Source organism: Olea europaea, chromosome 7 (assembly GCF_002742605.1).
Source record: "Olea europaea var. sylvestris chromosome 7, O_europaea_v1, whole genome shotgun sequence".
In the NCBI taxonomy this organism is placed as follows: domain Eukaryota; kingdom Viridiplantae; phylum Streptophyta; class Magnoliopsida; order Lamiales; family Oleaceae; genus Olea; species Olea europaea.
Genome location: NC_036243.1, coordinates 10,589,880 through 10,608,335, shown reverse-complemented (window position 1 = coordinate 10,608,335; position 18,456 = coordinate 10,589,880). Strand labels below are relative to the sequence as shown.

At 34.9% G+C, this 18,456-nt stretch overlaps 1 protein-coding gene across 1 annotated transcript; it reads right to left on the bottom strand.

The window, feature by feature from the left end:
* Positions 1-13,597: 13,597 nt before the first annotated feature.
* On the bottom strand, positions 13,598-18,087 carry LOC111396963 (ferredoxin--NADP reductase, root isozyme, chloroplastic-like). Its single transcript, XM_023023601.1, has 5 exons — positions 17,868-18,087; positions 17,711-17,767; positions 15,499-15,831; positions 15,003-15,222; positions 13,598-14,333 (listed from the first exon to the last, which is right to left on the bottom strand). The coding sequence occupies exons 1-5, from the start codon at positions 17,889-17,891 to the stop codon at positions 13,834-13,836; spliced, it is 1,134 nt and encodes a 377-aa protein (XP_022879369.1). The 5' UTR covers positions 17,892-18,087; the 3' UTR covers positions 13,598-13,833.
* Between the last annotated feature and the right edge of the window lie 369 nt (positions 18,088-18,456).

Sequence of the window (18,456 nt, the reverse complement as noted above, 5' to 3'; positions counted from 1 at the left end):
CTCGCTTCTCGGAGAATTTTTTTTATTTTTTTATTTTCCTCATCATGCAACTTTACGAGACACAAGACCCAAACCTAATATCTTCAATCTCTCTCTTTCTCTCACGCCACAATCACATTCCACGTCACCTCTCCTATTTTTTTTGGCCAAATCGTTGATAGTAAGCAAGCGATCGAAGCCAATGTTTTTCTTCTTGATGGCCACACCTGGTTAGTCTTTTCTATAACCTAAGAAATTTTTTAACTCATATTTTTTCAATTTCTTCGAATTTTAGGATATTATGTTTTTTTCCCGATAATTTTGACACGATGGGTTTATCCCTACAATTTGGTGTTTTTAAGTGTAATTGTGTATATATTCATATGTTTGAAGCTGATTTCCTAAACCTGCTCTTTTTGGAAAACGAACAGTGATATTCGAAGAATTCGGTCTTAATGGTGTTAGCAGAGCTAGAGTTTAGTCCAGCATTTGCTTGGGCCTCATTTTTGTGAATGGCCGGCTCATCTATAAGATGACTTATTTTTCCTCCGTCTTTACTGTTTCGAAGATATAAAAATCTGATTCTATTGCTGAGTTTTTTTAAATATCAAACAATATTCTTTTCTCTGTTTGTCTACATTTTGTGTAGAATTTAAGTGCTTAATTTCGTACTTTTCATAAGAAAGTGCAATGCAGGTTTTTTTCCATGATATTGTGCATCTTTTATAATAATCTTTTCCTATTTTTTATCAGGGATTTTGATGTTTTTGCAGTCAGGTTAAAACAAAAATATAAATACTCATTAGGGATTCAAAGGAAAAGATTATGCTCTGTCTGGAGACTTGGTAGTTTCAAATTTAATTCTTATTGCTGGTTTGCTTCCCAATCCTAAAATTGTATTGGACTCCCTGTCTGTTTGATAAGACTAAATTTCACCATTCTCTTGTCTACTTCAAAAATCATTTCATGTTCCAAAAAATTAAAATAATTAGTTAATTAATTAATATACAGTGTCACAGTCCTTATGATATCCTTTCTTTTCCCTTTTCTCATTTTCCGGTGGTTTGGTAAGTATTGAATTAATTTTTCCACTTCTCATTACTAAATTATTGATTCTTTTTTAGAATTTATGTTGTAAGGTTAACATTATTTTATTGTGGATATCTCCTATTCCATTTCAAAAGTAGACCATGCATTTTCCATTTTGTCATACACTAACATTACCTTAAGAAAAACACAGCCTATGCATTGCACAGGCATGAGAGTAGTAGTATAAAATTTATAACGATGGTAATGGTAATTTATTTAAAGAAAAAACTTCTACGGCTTTGGTAGTTTATTAGGACACGAAGTGCACATAAAAACACTGGGACTTTCACATTTATGAAGTCTTTTCTGTATGAGTTATACTATTAGAAAAATTCTACTTGTATATAATTATTGCACATAATGGTGCCCATAATGTGATGTGGCAACCATTCGATTGTTAATGTGCAAGTCGGAGATTTAAATTGAAAATTGAATTCAGTTCCATGTGTAATTATGGACACTATTATGTAGACAATTATGTATATATAGCACTTTCCATACTATTATGCTTTAGGGATGGTAAACTTTGCATTGTCCCCGCTCGAATGGTGCGGAAATTTCCCTGAACTTGCCTTGAATTGTTTTAATTTATTTTATATTATTTTTAATTTAAATCATATTTAAGATTTAATTTTAAAAAATTAATTAATTAGTTAAATGGGATGGTAGATGGAGATATTCTTAATCTCTGTCCAACCTAATACTGCCTATACCTATCCCACTTTCTCTAAAATCCCTGAGGGGCATGGATGGTAATGATCACCTTTAATTCGATTCGTTCAATTGCCATCCCATTGGTCTCTCGCACTATTGATGGAATGAGAAACGAGTTATCATTTGTGTATATAATGTTATCAATCTCCATTTCTTGATACTTTAAACTTATGTGATATTGTTTTAGGCATTTATATATAAATGAGGTGTGGCTTATGGAGGACGCAGGCTTGGGTAGTGATGTCAATGGGCCGAGTCGACCCTTTAACTTGCAAGCCGAGTTCGTGGCTCGTGATTTTTTTATTTTTTATTTTTATTTTTATTTTTGAAAATCTAGCAACTTTTTGTCACTTTTTTTACGAACCCAAGCCGTCCATGAGCCCCATTTTTGCGAGCCAAGCGGTCGAGCCGACGAGCTGCTCGACCATTTTGCCATCCCTAGCTTGGGTCTGGTGGTGGTGATGAGATTTCTAGAAAATTAAAAAGTTGAATCAAGCAGATTGGAAGTTACATATTAATCTATCAAGTTGATGTGAATCAAGTTGTGAAACATCACATCAAAAAATATCACTATAATTTGCAAAAACTTTACGTACCCTTCAGAAGTTGCATATTAATCTATTTACAATATTAAAATATATGACTTGTAAATGTCTAGAATATAGCCCTTATTTGAGCCACATTATTTTCCTTAAAATGTATTTTTGAATAGTGTATTGATGGAAAATGTGTGGTTAGAAAATAATGATCAGTTTTGAATTTGCGTGTAATATTATTTTATTGAAGAAAGTGTGGTTGAAATGATATCAAATCACTGTTTAAAAATATATATTTAAAAAAAATATGGCTCAAATATGGCCATAATTTGTTAAAATTTAAGAGTTCAGTAAAAGTTTAAAACATGAAGTTAATTTGAATATAAATATTATATTTGTTCACAATTAGTGATGGCAAAAAAATTTGTGCGGTCCTACCCCGAATGAGGCAAAAAAAACCCGCCCAATTGGTTGGCGGGGCCTTGGGGTGCGGTGCGGGGCAGGGCATAAAAATAATTTTATTTCTAGACAATTCATCTGTTAAAAATCTATTTTGAAATTGTATTTTATTCTCTAATAATAACATAACTCGAAACCTTGAAACTATAACAAAAATAAAAAAATTAAACGGGACAATAAACGGGAGCAAAAAGTTGCCCCATCCCCGCCCCGTCTAAGGCGGGGTGGGGTTTGGGTGAGACGCCGTCCTGTTGCCATCCCTATTCACAATTTAACGTTTATTCATGTTGTTTAAGTAATTGGGTTCACTTTTGAACCGACCAATATTCGAGAGAAAGAAATGAGGAGCTTGAGACTCTTCTGCTCAATCTAACCACGACAAATAACGTTGGATAAACTTCACAAGAGTTGGAGATGGGAATACAAGACACGAATTGAAGACAAAATGCTGCAACAAGAAAAGAGAGAAAAAATAAAACTAAAGAACACTATTCTAAAAGCATTATTTGCTCGGTCTCCTTGAATTGAGATGCTTTAAGGGCTCCAAGCAAATAGCTTCAGCGAATTCTATGGTCACTAAGAAAGTGCAAATAGCAAGTGCACGGGTACGTTTAAAGTGGATGTTGAATTCGAGTCGATCCCTCGAAGAGTGTTTTGTACAATAAGATAATAATTTATTCAAATTAATGATAAAGATACACACATTTAAAACTTTTGAAGTTAGAAATGAAAAGAAAATAATTTTAGATTATAATTAAACTAATAATTGTGAAAGTGATAAGATTTAAATAAGTTGGAATTTACAATATCACTTAACCATCGTTTTATTAATATCTCAGTAACCCAGAAATGTAAATCACCTAGTTACATTGTTAAACCCGATTTTTCAATTTTAGTTAGTTACCTCTATTGAGTGAAATACAACTCTAGTTAATTAGTTTTACCCACTATATCTCCTGGGTGATAAAAACACAACCAACCGCTTTAAATAGCAGTGAAAATAATTCAATTGGTCACCTAAGATTAGGAATATATTTCTATCTCTAAAAATAACCTAGAACATCAATTATTTTGATCTAGAAAGTTTAACAATCTCTCGATAATTGCACAAATAACCTAACCAACTATCAGTTGGCCAAATAAATGGAGAAAATGTTAACACACTAAAAAAAATGTACAATAAAAATGGCAACTTTACCATTAAATGATAAATAAATTGATATTAATGAATCTTAGGTCAAGTAAATCATAAATCCCAATCTTAAACACTTAGCATATTACACAATAGAAATAGAACATGTAAATACAAATGAAATCCATTACAAAATGAGAGAGATGATGAAAAAGATACAAGATAATAGAAGAAACCCGTCTTTTGAATGTATTTTTAAAGAAATGGAGGGTTGAAATCTATAATCTTCCTTTAAAATCGTAAATCTTACTTTGTATTTCCTTCCTCCCCCCTATTTTCTTTTCTCTCAAGCGTAGTTTTTTTTTTTTTTTTTTTTTTTTTTTTTTTTTTTTTCTCCTATTTTCTTTTCTCTCAAGTGTAGTTTTTTTTTTTTTTCTCCCATTAGGAATGAAAGGGTTAAATGAGGTTAAAATGGTTGAGAAATGCATTTAAAAAGGCCCAAAAATCTCCCCCCATAATTGCAACATGGTTCCTGAATTTTAAAACTACAAAACAAAACTTCCCAGCCAGTGCTGAGACGCCTAGGCGCTAGATGCCACTCACCTCTTCTCCTATATTACAACTCAGGACCTCGAGTAATTGTCTGTCCAATCTTTAACTATTTGTCTTGTTCATTTTAGCTACCAAATTTTGACTTTCCTTTCAATCAAGCATCCAAAAATTACAATTCAAGGTCCCTAAGCTTTCGAAATTCGTACACTTTGATCCCTAAAGTCGTATTTTTGTACTCTTCCTCCAATTTGGGATTTTAGCCTATAAAAATCATAATTACACAATTGTGAATAGGAATTCGCTCAATTTTATCAATAATTAGCTTGTTAAAGTACTTAATAGGTGTGTAAAGACATACTTATCATTCTACAAGCGTAAATCTGAATTTGCAAAAGCCAATTGAAATTTGAAAAATAGAAACTAAGAATTTTTAAAATCGAAATTCGTATTTTTGGAATTTGATAATCTTCAAAACACAAGTTTTGGGATGTTAATAATGTATATTTCTATCAATTTCATCTCTTATGCATGGTGAATAATCACCGTAACATGAATGAGCATGATTTAGGATGAAGAGACTCCTTTTTTTTTTTTTAATAAAAACCCAAATTCCTATGCCACCGAGCACAGTGGTAGCACACCTACGCTAGCAGCTAGAGCAGGTGCATTTCAATGCAATTTGCATTGTGCACCAGTGCTGCCAATGCAACAGTTGCTCGACTCCAGCGCAAGTGCACTTCAATGTAGTTTGCATTGCTAACCCATGTTGCCAATGCAGTAGCTGCTTTCGACACTCCATTCCACCTAATTTCTATGGTTTTCGTTTTATTTTTTCTCGTTCAACTCAATATTTGAACAACTTCTATTGATCAAGTCTACTTTTATCACATCTCTTAAATTTTATCCATAAGTTGAAGACTTAAATAGACGTCTTTGAAAAGATTGGGGACTCTAAGGTGCTATTTCCATATTAGGAGCAGCTTAGCTAACCAGTACAAGAGCTCAACAATTATTAGCGAGCATCGCACACAATAATGTTTAATTTTTTTCTATTTTTCAGCTTAACTTTATTAAAAAGCAAAATAAGCAATAAAACTGGCCCGCCAGTTGGCAACAAGGGCAGGCCACTCGATATCTTACCTTTTGGCACATCTATCAACTAGTTTGAATGAGAAACGAATGAAAGTTTACGAGTCCATAATACGAAAACAAAGTATGTGTTCTTGTTAAGACTTAATGTACCATCTTCAAAGGTTAAAAAAGTAGCACGATCCATATTTGTAGTTGATTTTATTATAATCATTCCTTTATTCTAACATATCATGTTAGCTAACATAACAAGCTAGCAACAAAGCCAACATACTTGTGCCAACATGCACACGACATATTCAATAAATGCACATGAATCGAAATACATGAAATTTATTTTCATTACTGCCTTGCAAGATTAAAGGTGTGGTTTGGCGGGACGGGGCTATTATTTGTAGCATTAAATTCAATATGGCCTAGCAAGATGAATCATGCTATAATGACATAATGGTTGACACAATTATTGATATGATATTACATGGCATTCTATCATTGGACGGTTTAAAATACAATCACATGTTCAATCCAATTACAAAATGTCACATTTTGTTTTGTCAACCAAATGGGCCCAATCTTTCCGTTAATGTTGCATTTTTCTTGCAGGATTAGGATGTATTGCATTTTTCTTGCAGGATTAGGATGTATAACAACTTCACCACACTATACAAGTCATTTAGCCCTTGTTTGGGTCCATTCTAATGAGATTTTAGAGAAAAATATATTCTAAAATAGTAATCTTTGAAGAATATGTGGTTAAAAAAGAATGTAAAATTTTAAATTTAAATACATTATATTTTATTGGAGAATGTGTAATTAAAATAAGAAAATAAAAAATACATTTTGAATAAAATGGAGCCTTCTTAATCTCCACAACAAATCACGAGTTAACCTTTTTCAATTTTGACAATTTATAGAAAACAAACACATACATCAACAAGTTTAAATTCCCTCTTGAAGTACAAATAAGAGATCTCTAGATAGAGAAATGCACAAAATATATTCAGAGAGAGTTCGTGGAATGGAGCACAGTTGCTGTTGGCAGCAATATGGCGTCGTGACGTTCATCATGATCTTAACAATGATCAACCAATTGGATGCAAGGGATCTCTGGCCATCGGACCACGATCTAGTCTATCAAGATTTCCCATCACCTACGAAAAAGGCGACTGTACACAAGAAATGCTCTCATTCTTCGGTGCAACCTTGTCGTCGGAGACACTGCCAGAGGCCAAGAATATGACCACCAATCTGATAACAACATGGTGGTGGAGTCACGAGAGTGGGAGGTCATGTGACATGCACCGAGATCACATGATAACAGAATTTCTTGTGGCCATCTTTTTACATGGACAAATCGGCGTCATTTTGCCAGTTGTCTCTGGGATTCTCTTTTTCTTTCAGCTTTGAAAGCAAAAGTGGGAAGGATTCTTGGCCACCTCAGTTCCCACTTCTGAGCCTAATGCTATTGTTGATTATAACTTATAAGTAGATAATAAGTTAAATAATTATGTGGAGTGATTAATTTTCTGTGTCATTTGTGTATAGTGGTGGCTATAAAATCTGACAGTGGATAAAAGTTAAGGTTATTTCATTGCCCTTAAAAAATATACAGAGACTCTTGCTTTAAATAATACACACGCTAACTGACTACAAGATTTGTTGTAACTAATTACAGAGAGTGTGAAATTGTGAAATGTTTAAAATTCAAACTTGGATATCCCAGAATCATGTTGATCCTATTTGTTTAGCAGAAAACTTGGTGTCTTCAGTTACAATTGCTCCAATAAGCCCCCCTCAACCGAATGGGTAACTCTTGCACATGAAGGTTGTCTCGCAGCAATGTAAGCCTAGCAGAGGCCAGTGGTTTTGTAAGCAAGTAAGCCAATTGCTCTTTTGTGGACAGGAATGAAACCTTAATTTTCTTTTATAATACTTGATCTCTAACATAATGAAAATCTAATTCAATATGTTTTGGGTGGGTATAAAACACAGGATTCGAAGATAAGTATGTTGCACCAATATTATCAGACAAAAGTTTCGGACAACTTGGCAATTTGAAATGGAGATCATGTAGAAGAGATTGGATGAGGACTTATATTCAGACTCAGTGCTGCTTCTGGCTACTGTTTGTTGCTGCTTGCAGCTCTATGATATAAGATTTTGACCATGAAACACACAGTATGCACCGACCCTTTTGTGAACATCATTATCATCGGCCCAGTCCACATCACTAAACCCATGCAGTGAATGATCAGATTGGCATGTAAAATGGAGACCAAAGAATATGATGTGCTTGAGGTATCTAAGAATTCTCTTCATGGCCTGCCAGTGAGGAACTTTGGGTTTATGCATGAACTTGCTAACTCGATGGGCACTAAATACAATATCTGGTCTTCTAAAACCAAGGTAATGAATAGCACCTACAGTGCTTTGGTATAGTTGGGGATCATCAAAATCACTACCTTCAAACTTTGACAGATGACATGTAGCAGACATAGGTATTGTGCACGGCTTCACCTTATCCATTTGGACCTTATGTAAAAGGTCAGCTACATACTTTCGTTGTGTGAGAATAATATCCTTGCCGTCCCGTAAGGTTTCTACATCAAGAAAGAAAGATAAGTTTCCTAAATCTTTCATAGGAAAATCTTGAGCAAGATGATTGATTAATTGATCAATCGTAGTTGAATCAAAGGCAGTGACAATTATGTCATCTGCATAAATAAGTATTCCTAGATGAAGTTGCCCTTGATGAAGTGTATAGAGAGAAGTATTTGCCTTGGATCCTTGGAAGTCATATTCTTGCAATTTTTTTGTGAGTCTTGAAAACCAGGCTCATGGACGTTGTTGTTTAAGACCATAAATACTTTTTTGAAGTCGATAGACATGAGATGGAAAATCTGGATAAACAAAGCCCTGTGGCTGTTGCATATAGACCTCTTCTTGAAGCACTCCATGTAGGAAAGCATTTTAAATATCCAATTGTCATAAGAACTAACTACGAGTGACAACAATGGAGAGAACAAGTCTAATAGTGTTTGGCTTGATGGGCTGAAAGTTAATCAACACTCGCTTATTGATGATAGCATTTTGCAACAAGTCTTGCTTTGAAGCGTTCGATACTACCATCAGCATGAGTTTTAATCCGATATACCCATTTTATCCCCGCAAGATTAATGTTGGGCTTTGGTGGAACCAATTCCCAAGTTCCATTCCTGATCAATGCATTGAATTCGACGTTCATAGCATCAGGCCATCTAGCATGTTTTGAGACCTCCGTGAAGGAGGATGGCTCAGATGCTGATGAGCCATATTCAACAAGACAAACCTATGTCAGTGGATATTTAACAAAGCCCACGAATGGAGTTTTAAGCTTCAGGTTGTTTGTCTGTGATCCAGTTATCATTCATCTGGAGAGATTGGCAATAGGCAGACTAGAGTGTTGGTTGACAATACTAACTGTATCGCTAGTAGTTGTTGGTGCCGGAATAAACACACCATCCGTGGACTCATTTTTGTGACTTGTCTTGATAAGTGCTAATTAGATTCATTTTGGAGTGGACCAGTTGAATATAAAGTATCACCTATAGGAAGAGTTAGTGTGCATGTTTGTGTAGGATGTAAATTAAAAGGGAGTGATGTAGTGGATGTTTGATGGGAGACATTTGAGTTTTCGAAAGTTTGGTATGGAAAATACGACTCATCAAAAACAACATGCCGAGAGACAAAAAATTTCCTTGTGGATAAATTTAGACACTTGTAGCCCTGATGTGAGAGACGGTAGCCAATAAAGATGCATGTTTTGGATCGAAAATCAATTTTATGTCTGTTATAAGGATGAAGATTAGGCCAGCAGGCACATCCAAAAATGCCCATGAAATCATAGTTTGGAATTTTGTTATAAGCCTTTTCAAAAGGAGATTTATTTTGTAAGATTTTTGTAGGCAAGCGATTTATAATATAAGTAGTTGTTTGAAAGGCATCTTCCCAATATGATTGTGGAAAACGAGAGTGAACTAATAAAGATAGTTCCATTTCAACTATTTGACGGTGTCGTCTTTCAACAGCTCCCATTTGTTCATGCGTATAAGGGCAAGCAATTCGATGTTGAATTCCACATGTTTGAAAATAATTATTTAAACATCTATATTTACCCCTCCAATCATATTGAATAGCTTTAATTTTTGTATTGAAATGGCGCTCAACATAATTTTGAAATTGCATAAAAATTGTTTCAACATCGGATTTTTGCTTCAAAGGAAAAAACCAAATAAATTTAGCAGTCATCTAAAAAACAAACATAATATCTAGATCCATAACTAGAAATTACAGAACTTGGTCCCCATACATCTGAATAAATTAGCTTTAAAAGCTGTCTAGAATGACTAATGGAATTGAAAAAAGGTAAATTATGGCTTTTGGCCATCTCACATTCAGGACAAACAGGCTGTTCTTTATTTGTTCCAGCAAGAATTTTATTTGCATTCAACACAAGGCTAACAGTACGAAAAGATGCATGCCCTAAGCGACGATGCCAATCTAAAATGGAAACTTGAACGCCAAAAAAAGCAGAATGAACGGCGTGTTGGAGAGGTTGCGAAAAACAGTAGAGGCCATCTTTGCTATGACCCTTATACAGGATACTCCCCGAGTAATCCTTAATCAGAAAGAAAGTCTCATAAAACTCAAAATAAACATTATTATCCTGAGTGAATTTTTGAACAGATAATAAATTATCTTGGATTTTTGGAACAACAAGAATTTGGTCAAGAATAAAAGAATTAGAAGATGTGGATAAAGAAGCAATACCAGTGTGAGTTATATTCAAACCTAATCCATCCCCAACTTGAATTTGATCAGTACCACCATAGTCATTGTCCACGAAATCATTCTTTTGATTTGTATTCGCAAGTGTACAGTTCACGACAAGTAATACAGTGGATCAATTGAGTCCGAATATCGTCCTACAGAGATTGATTAGTTTAATCTTATTTATCGTAGCCTTGACAGAAACTAAATTACCCAAAGTGAAATTTTTACCTAAACGAAACCCTAATTTGGAAAGAAAATCCTAATTATACAAAATTAATGATTGGAATGAACTCAATATGCAAAACGATGTTTTAACGAATTTAAATTTAAATCAATTGTTTAGAACGCAAATTTATTGTATTCAATGAAAATTAAACGCACTAGGATCACGAATTACCATGCAATAATCACCATAAACCCTAATTTCACAAAATGACAATGCGGTTGAATTGTTGACGAATCAATGCTCCTAAATCTATCCCACACTCTCTCTCAATATGTATTGAACATATTCTTATACACCACTGGCCTATATCTCTATAACAAATGCATATATAAGAATGCATGTAGTTTTATGAATATTTAATGATTCACGCAAAGTATAGGAGTATATCTCTATCCCCTATCGAACTCTACGATGATTTATACATTGTCAAATTTATTTCTCTTCTCTCGAACAGATGAAATACACCACCAAACATCACATAATTACGTGCACTTAATTATGGAAGAAAATTAATGTATATAAATCATTCAAACATTCAAATATGTGTTTAATATCAAATTGCAAACTAGAAATTTAAAAATCACATCACATGGTATATCAATCTCCTAGTACATAAAAATATAGCCTAGCATGATGGGAAGAAGAAAACAAACTAAATCGTTAAAAAAAGACATCATCGCTTTAAAACTTGAATTGAATTCTTGCGTCTTGATGTCAATCTTCTCATTCTTGCCTTGTTCTTCTCTCTAAAAAACCCTTATGAATATGTTATAATGCGTGGTGTATGGTTACATTCTACCCTAGGATCGTAAAATACCTCAAAAGATTTGTTTCCATGAGAATTTCAGTCAGAATAGGAAATCAAAAACTTTTCGCCACGATTGGCCTAGGCTGTCGTCCAGGCAAAACCCGGGCAATCGCCCAGGCCAACTTTTCTTCTCGGTAATTAATTTTTGATATTGGGCAGTCGCCCACTCAAACTAACTGGGCTATCGCTCAGTTATAAAAAATTCCCAAATGTTGCATTTTAGCCTTCGAAGTCGATTCTTGATTCTTTCAAGTCCTTTCTCTTGCATTTTCAACCCATTGACTATTAATTGTATCCAATTGAACCTGCAACAACTTTAGTCTTCATTTTGTGGTCCGAATCAACTATTGAATTGTTGTAATTTAGTCCTCGTACTTTGAATTTTTTTCCTTTTTGATCCTTTTTCGTTTCTTTTCTCTTGAATTTCGCCACATTCATCAATATAGTCCTACAAAACATAATTATATAGAATTAAGCCATAATTCAAACGCTTTTATCAACAATTAGTCATGTTTCGTGATCTAATAAGTGTGTAAAAACGCACTAATCAGTCATCACCACGAATGCTGAGGTTGCCAAGATTGTTTGTTAGATGGTGTGTTGCTCCAGTATCAGCAAGCCACTGTTGATCAGTTGGGTGTTGAGTTTGAGTAGTGGAGAATTTGGCTTGAGCATGTGGTCTGAATGGTGGTGGGTTAAAGTTAGGATCATAGCGCTTGAAGCACCTCGAGGCCGCGTGTCCTACTTTGTCACATATTTGGCACCACAAATTAGAAATTAACGGAGAACGGGAAACGTTATTACCTCAGCCAGAAACACGCCCCTTGCCCCGGGAGTTGGATGAATTGCCACGGCTGCAAGAACCAGAGAAAATTGGTGGCTTCGTGGCAACATTTGTTGAAGCATTAGCTATAGGCACGGAGTAGGAGTGATGTTGAACGCGAGCCTCACAGGTGAGCAACATGGAGTATCTATCCTCTAAGGAAAGAGGGACGTCTTAAGATGAGATTGTGGTGACTAGTGAGTCATACTCAGGCCCCAGGCGAGAGAGAAGATAAGTAATGATCTCGTCACATTTCATGGGTTGACCAGCTATTGCAAGAGCATCAGTCATGCGTTTGATCTGCATGAAGTACTCGCTAGCGGATTGAGTGGTCTTGCGAGTATTGAATAGTTGAGATCTCACCTGAATTGCTTGAGCCCGAGACTGGTAAGCAAAGGCAAAGGCAAGGGCAAGGGCCATCCATACGGCATTATAAGTATCATAGTGAGCAACCTGTGTAAGGACCTCATCAGTGAGTGAGGCATTCAAGCAACTTAGGATCAAGTTATCCTGCATTCCCCAAGTGCCGAACAAAAGATTAGGAGACTTAGTGCCATCGGCAGCAATGAGCTCCTTCGGTGGTGACTTTAGAGTTCCGTCGACATACCCAAAAACCTTTTGGCCTTTTAGATACGAAAGCATGGTGGCCTTTAGGTAGTTTTGGTGGTTGAGTTTTGTGACATTGATGGAGGAGGGGGGTTGTAAGTAGGGAGATGGTTTGCTTGAGCATCGGAGGTAGAGGAATCGGGAGGGAGATGCAGACATTGTTTTGTGATGTAGAGAGGAGCAATGAAAGGTTGGACGTTGGTCAATGAAGCGTCTGATACCATGTAAAATCTGACAGTGGATGAAAGTGAAGGTTTATTTCATTGCCCTTAAAAAATATACATACAGACTCCAACTTTAAATAATACACATTCTAACTGATTACAAGATTTGTTGTAACTAATTATAGAGACGTGTGGGATTGTGAAATGTTTAAAATTCAAACTTGGATATCCCAGAATCATGTTGATCCTATCCGTTCAGCAAAAGACTTGGTGTCTTCGGTTACAATTGCTCCAATAGTAGCAAATAAGAGTATTACAGTTCTTGACTTGTTGAATGAGGACTTGGTGCACGTTCGGTTAAGCTTAAATTAAGTAAATAAGACCGCTCTGAAATAAATAATTATTTGTGTTAATCAAAATCGATCTCTACATATTTTGCACAACATTATTTTAGCAATGTCACTTTTCATTCTCTCACCCAAGGCGGCCACTCAGTTTCTTGGTAATGAACTTGAAATTTAGCCAATGACCAAAAAAGTTTCTAAATTCTAACATTTATTCAGACAATCAAATATGTATATGCAATTTGCAGAAACAAAAGATCCAGAGTTCAGAATTTTGTCAAGAAATTATCAAGAGATTTCTTGAGCATTCAATTCGAAGCACAAAACAAGTTTTCTTCATCCACTAATGTACACATGATGACATAAATATAGAAGTGCTAGTGAAGTTCAACTTCACATGGGCCTCTCAAGTTAATAAAGAAATACTAACATCATGTAGCAAGAAGAATCCTCCTTTCCCATGATATATTGAGTAACAATCAGCTACAACTTGAGCAGCATCAATAGACTTCAACGTGCCACTGTTTATTCTTTTTCAGTTGAGAGAGTCTCTCGTCCCAGCTCTCCCCTCTCTCCTCTGCAACCCTCTTGAGAGTATCCTGAATTCCCGGCATCATCCCTTTAAGCCCACAGAAATAAATGTGTGCTCCACCATCAAGAAGTTTAAAGATCTCGTCACTGTACTCTTCAATCTTATCCTGAACATACATCTTGCCTCCACTTTTGTTCCTCTGTTCTCGACTAAGGGCACGGTCGTATCGGAACTGATCAGGGTAGTCCTGAAGATACTTGGAGAACTCGTCATCGTAAAGAAGGCTGTCACTATTAGCAACCCCAAGGAAAAGCCAAGCGAGACCCCCAAATTTGAACGTGGGAACGTCCTCCAAGAACATTCGGCGAAGATAGCCTCTGTAGGGAGCCACACCAGTACCAGTGGCAATCATAATGTGGGTGGCATTTGGATCATCCTCAGGCAGAAGCATTATCTTGCCAGAAGGCCCTGCCGAAGTCACGCAATGTTAACAACACAGAGACGAGAACCCCATAAAAAAGTAAGAGAAACCAAAATAGTCAACTCAACTAGATCATTCCCAACGCTGTGATTACAGATTACAAGACAAAAATGGAAGTGAACTAAACTAAAGATGGAAAGAAACAAAGTAACCACTCAGCTCAGTACAAGTTAATATGAAATTCTTTAGGACACAATGGATATGTATGGGGTAATTACACTTTATTTCAAGTTTCAAAAATCAGATATGAGAATAGATTTGGGGTAAGATGGAAGCCAATTATATTTATTAAAACATTTGCCTTCCATGCATCAAATGCGCAAAGAAAGAAAAACTTCAGCAACATATATCTGAATTTATTACTGATTCACAATTAATAACCGAACTTGGTCGTGTTAACAGTTTGATGGTACATGGAAAATACGAATCAAAGTATAGAGCATATCAACGAGCTCAGACCTCCTGCTTGGAAAAAAAAAAATGTTTTAGTGAAACAAAATTATCAAACATAAAAATAACTAGGTTCCCAAAAACATTGGCTAATCTCATATCAAGGGAGATGGCTATTGATCCTTATACAACTTCATTGCACAAAAACTCGTGAAATCAAATATCCTAATTCCTTAATGCCTTCACCAGAATCATTAAAATCTTACCTGTGAGCTGAATTTTGTCTCCAGGCTTTGAATCACATAAAAAGTTGCTGCATACTCCTTTTCTTGAGGGGTCTTCTTTTCCTGTCTCGGGATCATAATAGAGAGCGCGTCGAACACACAAACTTGCAGTCTTACCATCAAAATTGTCACCGTACCTGGAAGATGCAATTGAATATAGACGAACATTCTGTGGACTACCAGGCTTTTTAGGGTTTTCACCCTGAAATAAAATAGATGAAGTAAATTTAGGACATGGTGACGTCAGAGAACATACTGCATAATGATCTGAGATGGGTATGCCAAGAACAACGCCAAACCACATTACAGCTAAGTGCAAATATTGTACAATAAGGTTCCATCATATTCTAGCTTTAGTTAACCCCAAGAGTTTCTCAAAGGAATAGGTTGGATGAAATGGGAAATTTTAACTGGAACTTTGAAGTTCACAGAAACTTCATGATTAAATTACAAGCAAATGGAAATTCTTTGAACTTACAGGAGGAATGACCCCATAACTTTGTCCTTCCCAATAAGGAACATTGCCACCGTGATCGATGACAATATGACATGTCTCTCCAGGAGCCATTGGACCAACAAGCCTTTCAACAGAGACGATGGTTGCTGTATATGGTTCCTTGTTTTTGTATAAGTGTAGTGGATGCTCTTTCGCATCTTCTAGTGTTACAGGTGAAACAGCAACCTTAGGTTTACTGGCTTGCTGTACAGACATGCAAACCACAAATCGACTTCTCGATCGTGCATTTTCACTTCTCAAGTTAAAAGGTTTGCCAGAAGTCCACGATTTATCATGAAAAGTCACATTATTTGTCTGCAATAAAATGAGATGCAATTAGTGTTTATAACTATAGTTTTCTAATCTTTGCAGGTCCCAATATTGTAATGAGCAGTATACAACCAAAACAATGAAAGATTATTGGTACCTAAACATCAGGGTTTCAGTGAAAACCATGGAGAAAGCTGGACAGGAGGTGATAATGAAGATGCAAAAGAAGATCCAAGTTATGTTTCAGATAAGGAAAAGAAAGAGGCAATGAGGTTCAAGAATCTAAATATTTTTTTATGGTTTCATCAAGCACAAATGGACTCAATTAATGCAATTTTCCTCTAAAGTCGTGATTTCTATATGCATAACCAAGATTGGCATTATATCGAATGCATGTTTAATAATTGAAACAATGTGCAGTTCTTATGTCAAAGTTGAATGGGCAACAAAAGTTCTTTGAAGATTAATAGGACCTAGAATATTTGTTCCGAATAATACCAATAGAATAATTTCAAGAGCAGCAAAAAAGGCCAGTGCAGTTGCTGTAGAATAATGGTCATCAAAAAAATTCAAGAAATTGGGTGGACAGTACAAAATAGGGTTTTCATCTAATACAAACTAGGTATGCAATATGAAAGGATGAACAAAGTGAAGGACGTGTTTATCTGATCAATAAACAGCTTCCATTGTATGAAATGTCTGATAGCAGAAAATGTATGAAAGTGCAGTATAAATGAAAAAGAATGGGAAAAAATGAAGCATACTATCAAAAATAGGTGATTTTAAGCACCTTTTAAGCTTAGCCAACCATGCTGTCATGGAAGCCTTAATCTGTATATCCATTAAACAGTTATTAACAAGACCATAAAGGGGGCGTATTCATTTGAGACTTTTAAAGACTTTCGAGGATTTAAAAAGTTTAAATGTATTCAATTGGGACTTCTATAGGCTTCTAAAAAGTCTCTAAAAGTTACGATATATTCAATTGAAACTTTTTAGAAGTCTTTTTGGTAAAAAAATATAAATAGTGAATCTCAATTTGTGAAGATATTAGAGTCCAAAAAAAAAAACGTCTTTTTTCTTTCAACTCTAAGATTTTCTCATATCTTTTCAATTCATTTGCCGTAATCAATAAGATTATTCTATATGTACATAATTACTATTGAATTGAAATTATATGCAATTGTTTCAGAAAGTAGATTTTTATGTAATAGATCTATTCTTTTTTTCTTTGTTAAGAACAATTTGTGTTCTTAAAAATTATGTTAATTTCATGAAAAAATTTGGTTATGTTATTAGAAATTTGTGTAAAAGTTTTCTTATTATTTTATTTGTGCCAAAATTGAATGATTAGACCGTGAATAGTGACTTTATCCAAGAAATTTTTGTGGGCATCATGGTTATCGAAAATGTTAATTATGTAATAAGAAAGACTGTAATTTTCCAGGTATATAATGAATTTATAAGATGAAAAGTGTTTTAAAATCTTTAATCAAAGTTTACAGAAGTTCATGGAAAACTCAATTCTTAACAAATCCATAAAAATCTATTAAAAGTCCATAAAATCCACAAAAAGTGAATAATTTAATAAAGTCTATAGGAGTTGTTAAGAGTCCCAACTGAACACACCACGAGAGATTTTAATAGAATGGACAAATTGTAGCAATTGGAGATCTCTGCTGGAAACCCTTTAAAGAGATTCGACTTCAGACATAATCAAGCACAAATAAAACAAATGGCAGAACAGCCGTGTTTATCCTACGTCAGCTAGGTACAAGCTTTATAGTACAAGGTACTACATCAACATTATATCAGTTGCAGATCAATATCCGATCACATCTGAATCATTTGAGCAAACAAAAGTTATGAGATTTGACATGCAAAATAATATAAATTTATCTATAGCTAAAGACTAATTAAGAACCTTAAACACGGGTCTCCGGACAGATGAATCACTGCTGATAGGGACCCTAACTGGGACCTGCAACAAAATTCAAATTTTAGTTTCATTAAACCCACTTCAGCTCATGAAATCTAAAAAGAAACAAACATAAATTTAACATACAAGAGAATAAATTGACCTGTAAAAAAATGCAGTGAGCCATGATCGGATCAAATATAGCTTCAAAATAAACGATTGGGTAAGTATCTTTGAATGTAATCGAGAAGAGGCAAAGAGAGGAGAGAAGTTAATGGGTTTTATATATAGTCGCAGAAATGGGTCCTTTTATAAATATAAATGGGCCGATGAGTGATGATCCTTTGGGCAATTGCAAGAGACAAGTTATTGGCTCTTCAACTCTCTCTTTTAAATTAATAAAGTTTTCTTATTTTTTAACCATACATTCTTTAAAAATACTATTCAAAACTCTTTAATTTTTGACATAATGGGCATCAAACGGGCCCTTAATAGGCCTTAGGGTACATTTTTTTATTTTGAGGAAATTACACAAAAGCAGGGATATAAATAATACAATTCAAAATTCAAGTGCAAACTTTCATTATTCATAAATCAAGTATCAATAAATATAAACCTTAAATCAATATTCCTTTCACCCAGACCCTAACTCTCCATTATTTTCTCTCTCTAAAATCAGTCCTTCCTCTCTCGTCTCTCAGTGTAAAATTTGAGGCAAAATTCGGTGATGAAGAAGCTGCTTCTACCAACGC

What these genes read in the sequence shown, in the direction of transcription:
- LOC111396963 (XM_023023601.1), bottom strand. Translation starts at nt 17,891, where the DNA reads ATGGCTCACTGCATTTTTTTACAG. An exon ending in GTTATGGGGTCATTCCTCCT is followed by an intron (nt 15,223 to 15,498) that starts GTAAGTTCAAAG and finishes ATTTTATTTCAG; the next exon opens with GGTGAAAACCCTAAAAAGCC. An exon ending in AGACAAAATTCAGCTCACAG is followed by an intron (nt 14,334 to 15,002) that starts GTAAGATTTTAA and finishes TGACTTCGGCAG; the next exon opens with GGCCTTCTGGCAAGATAATG.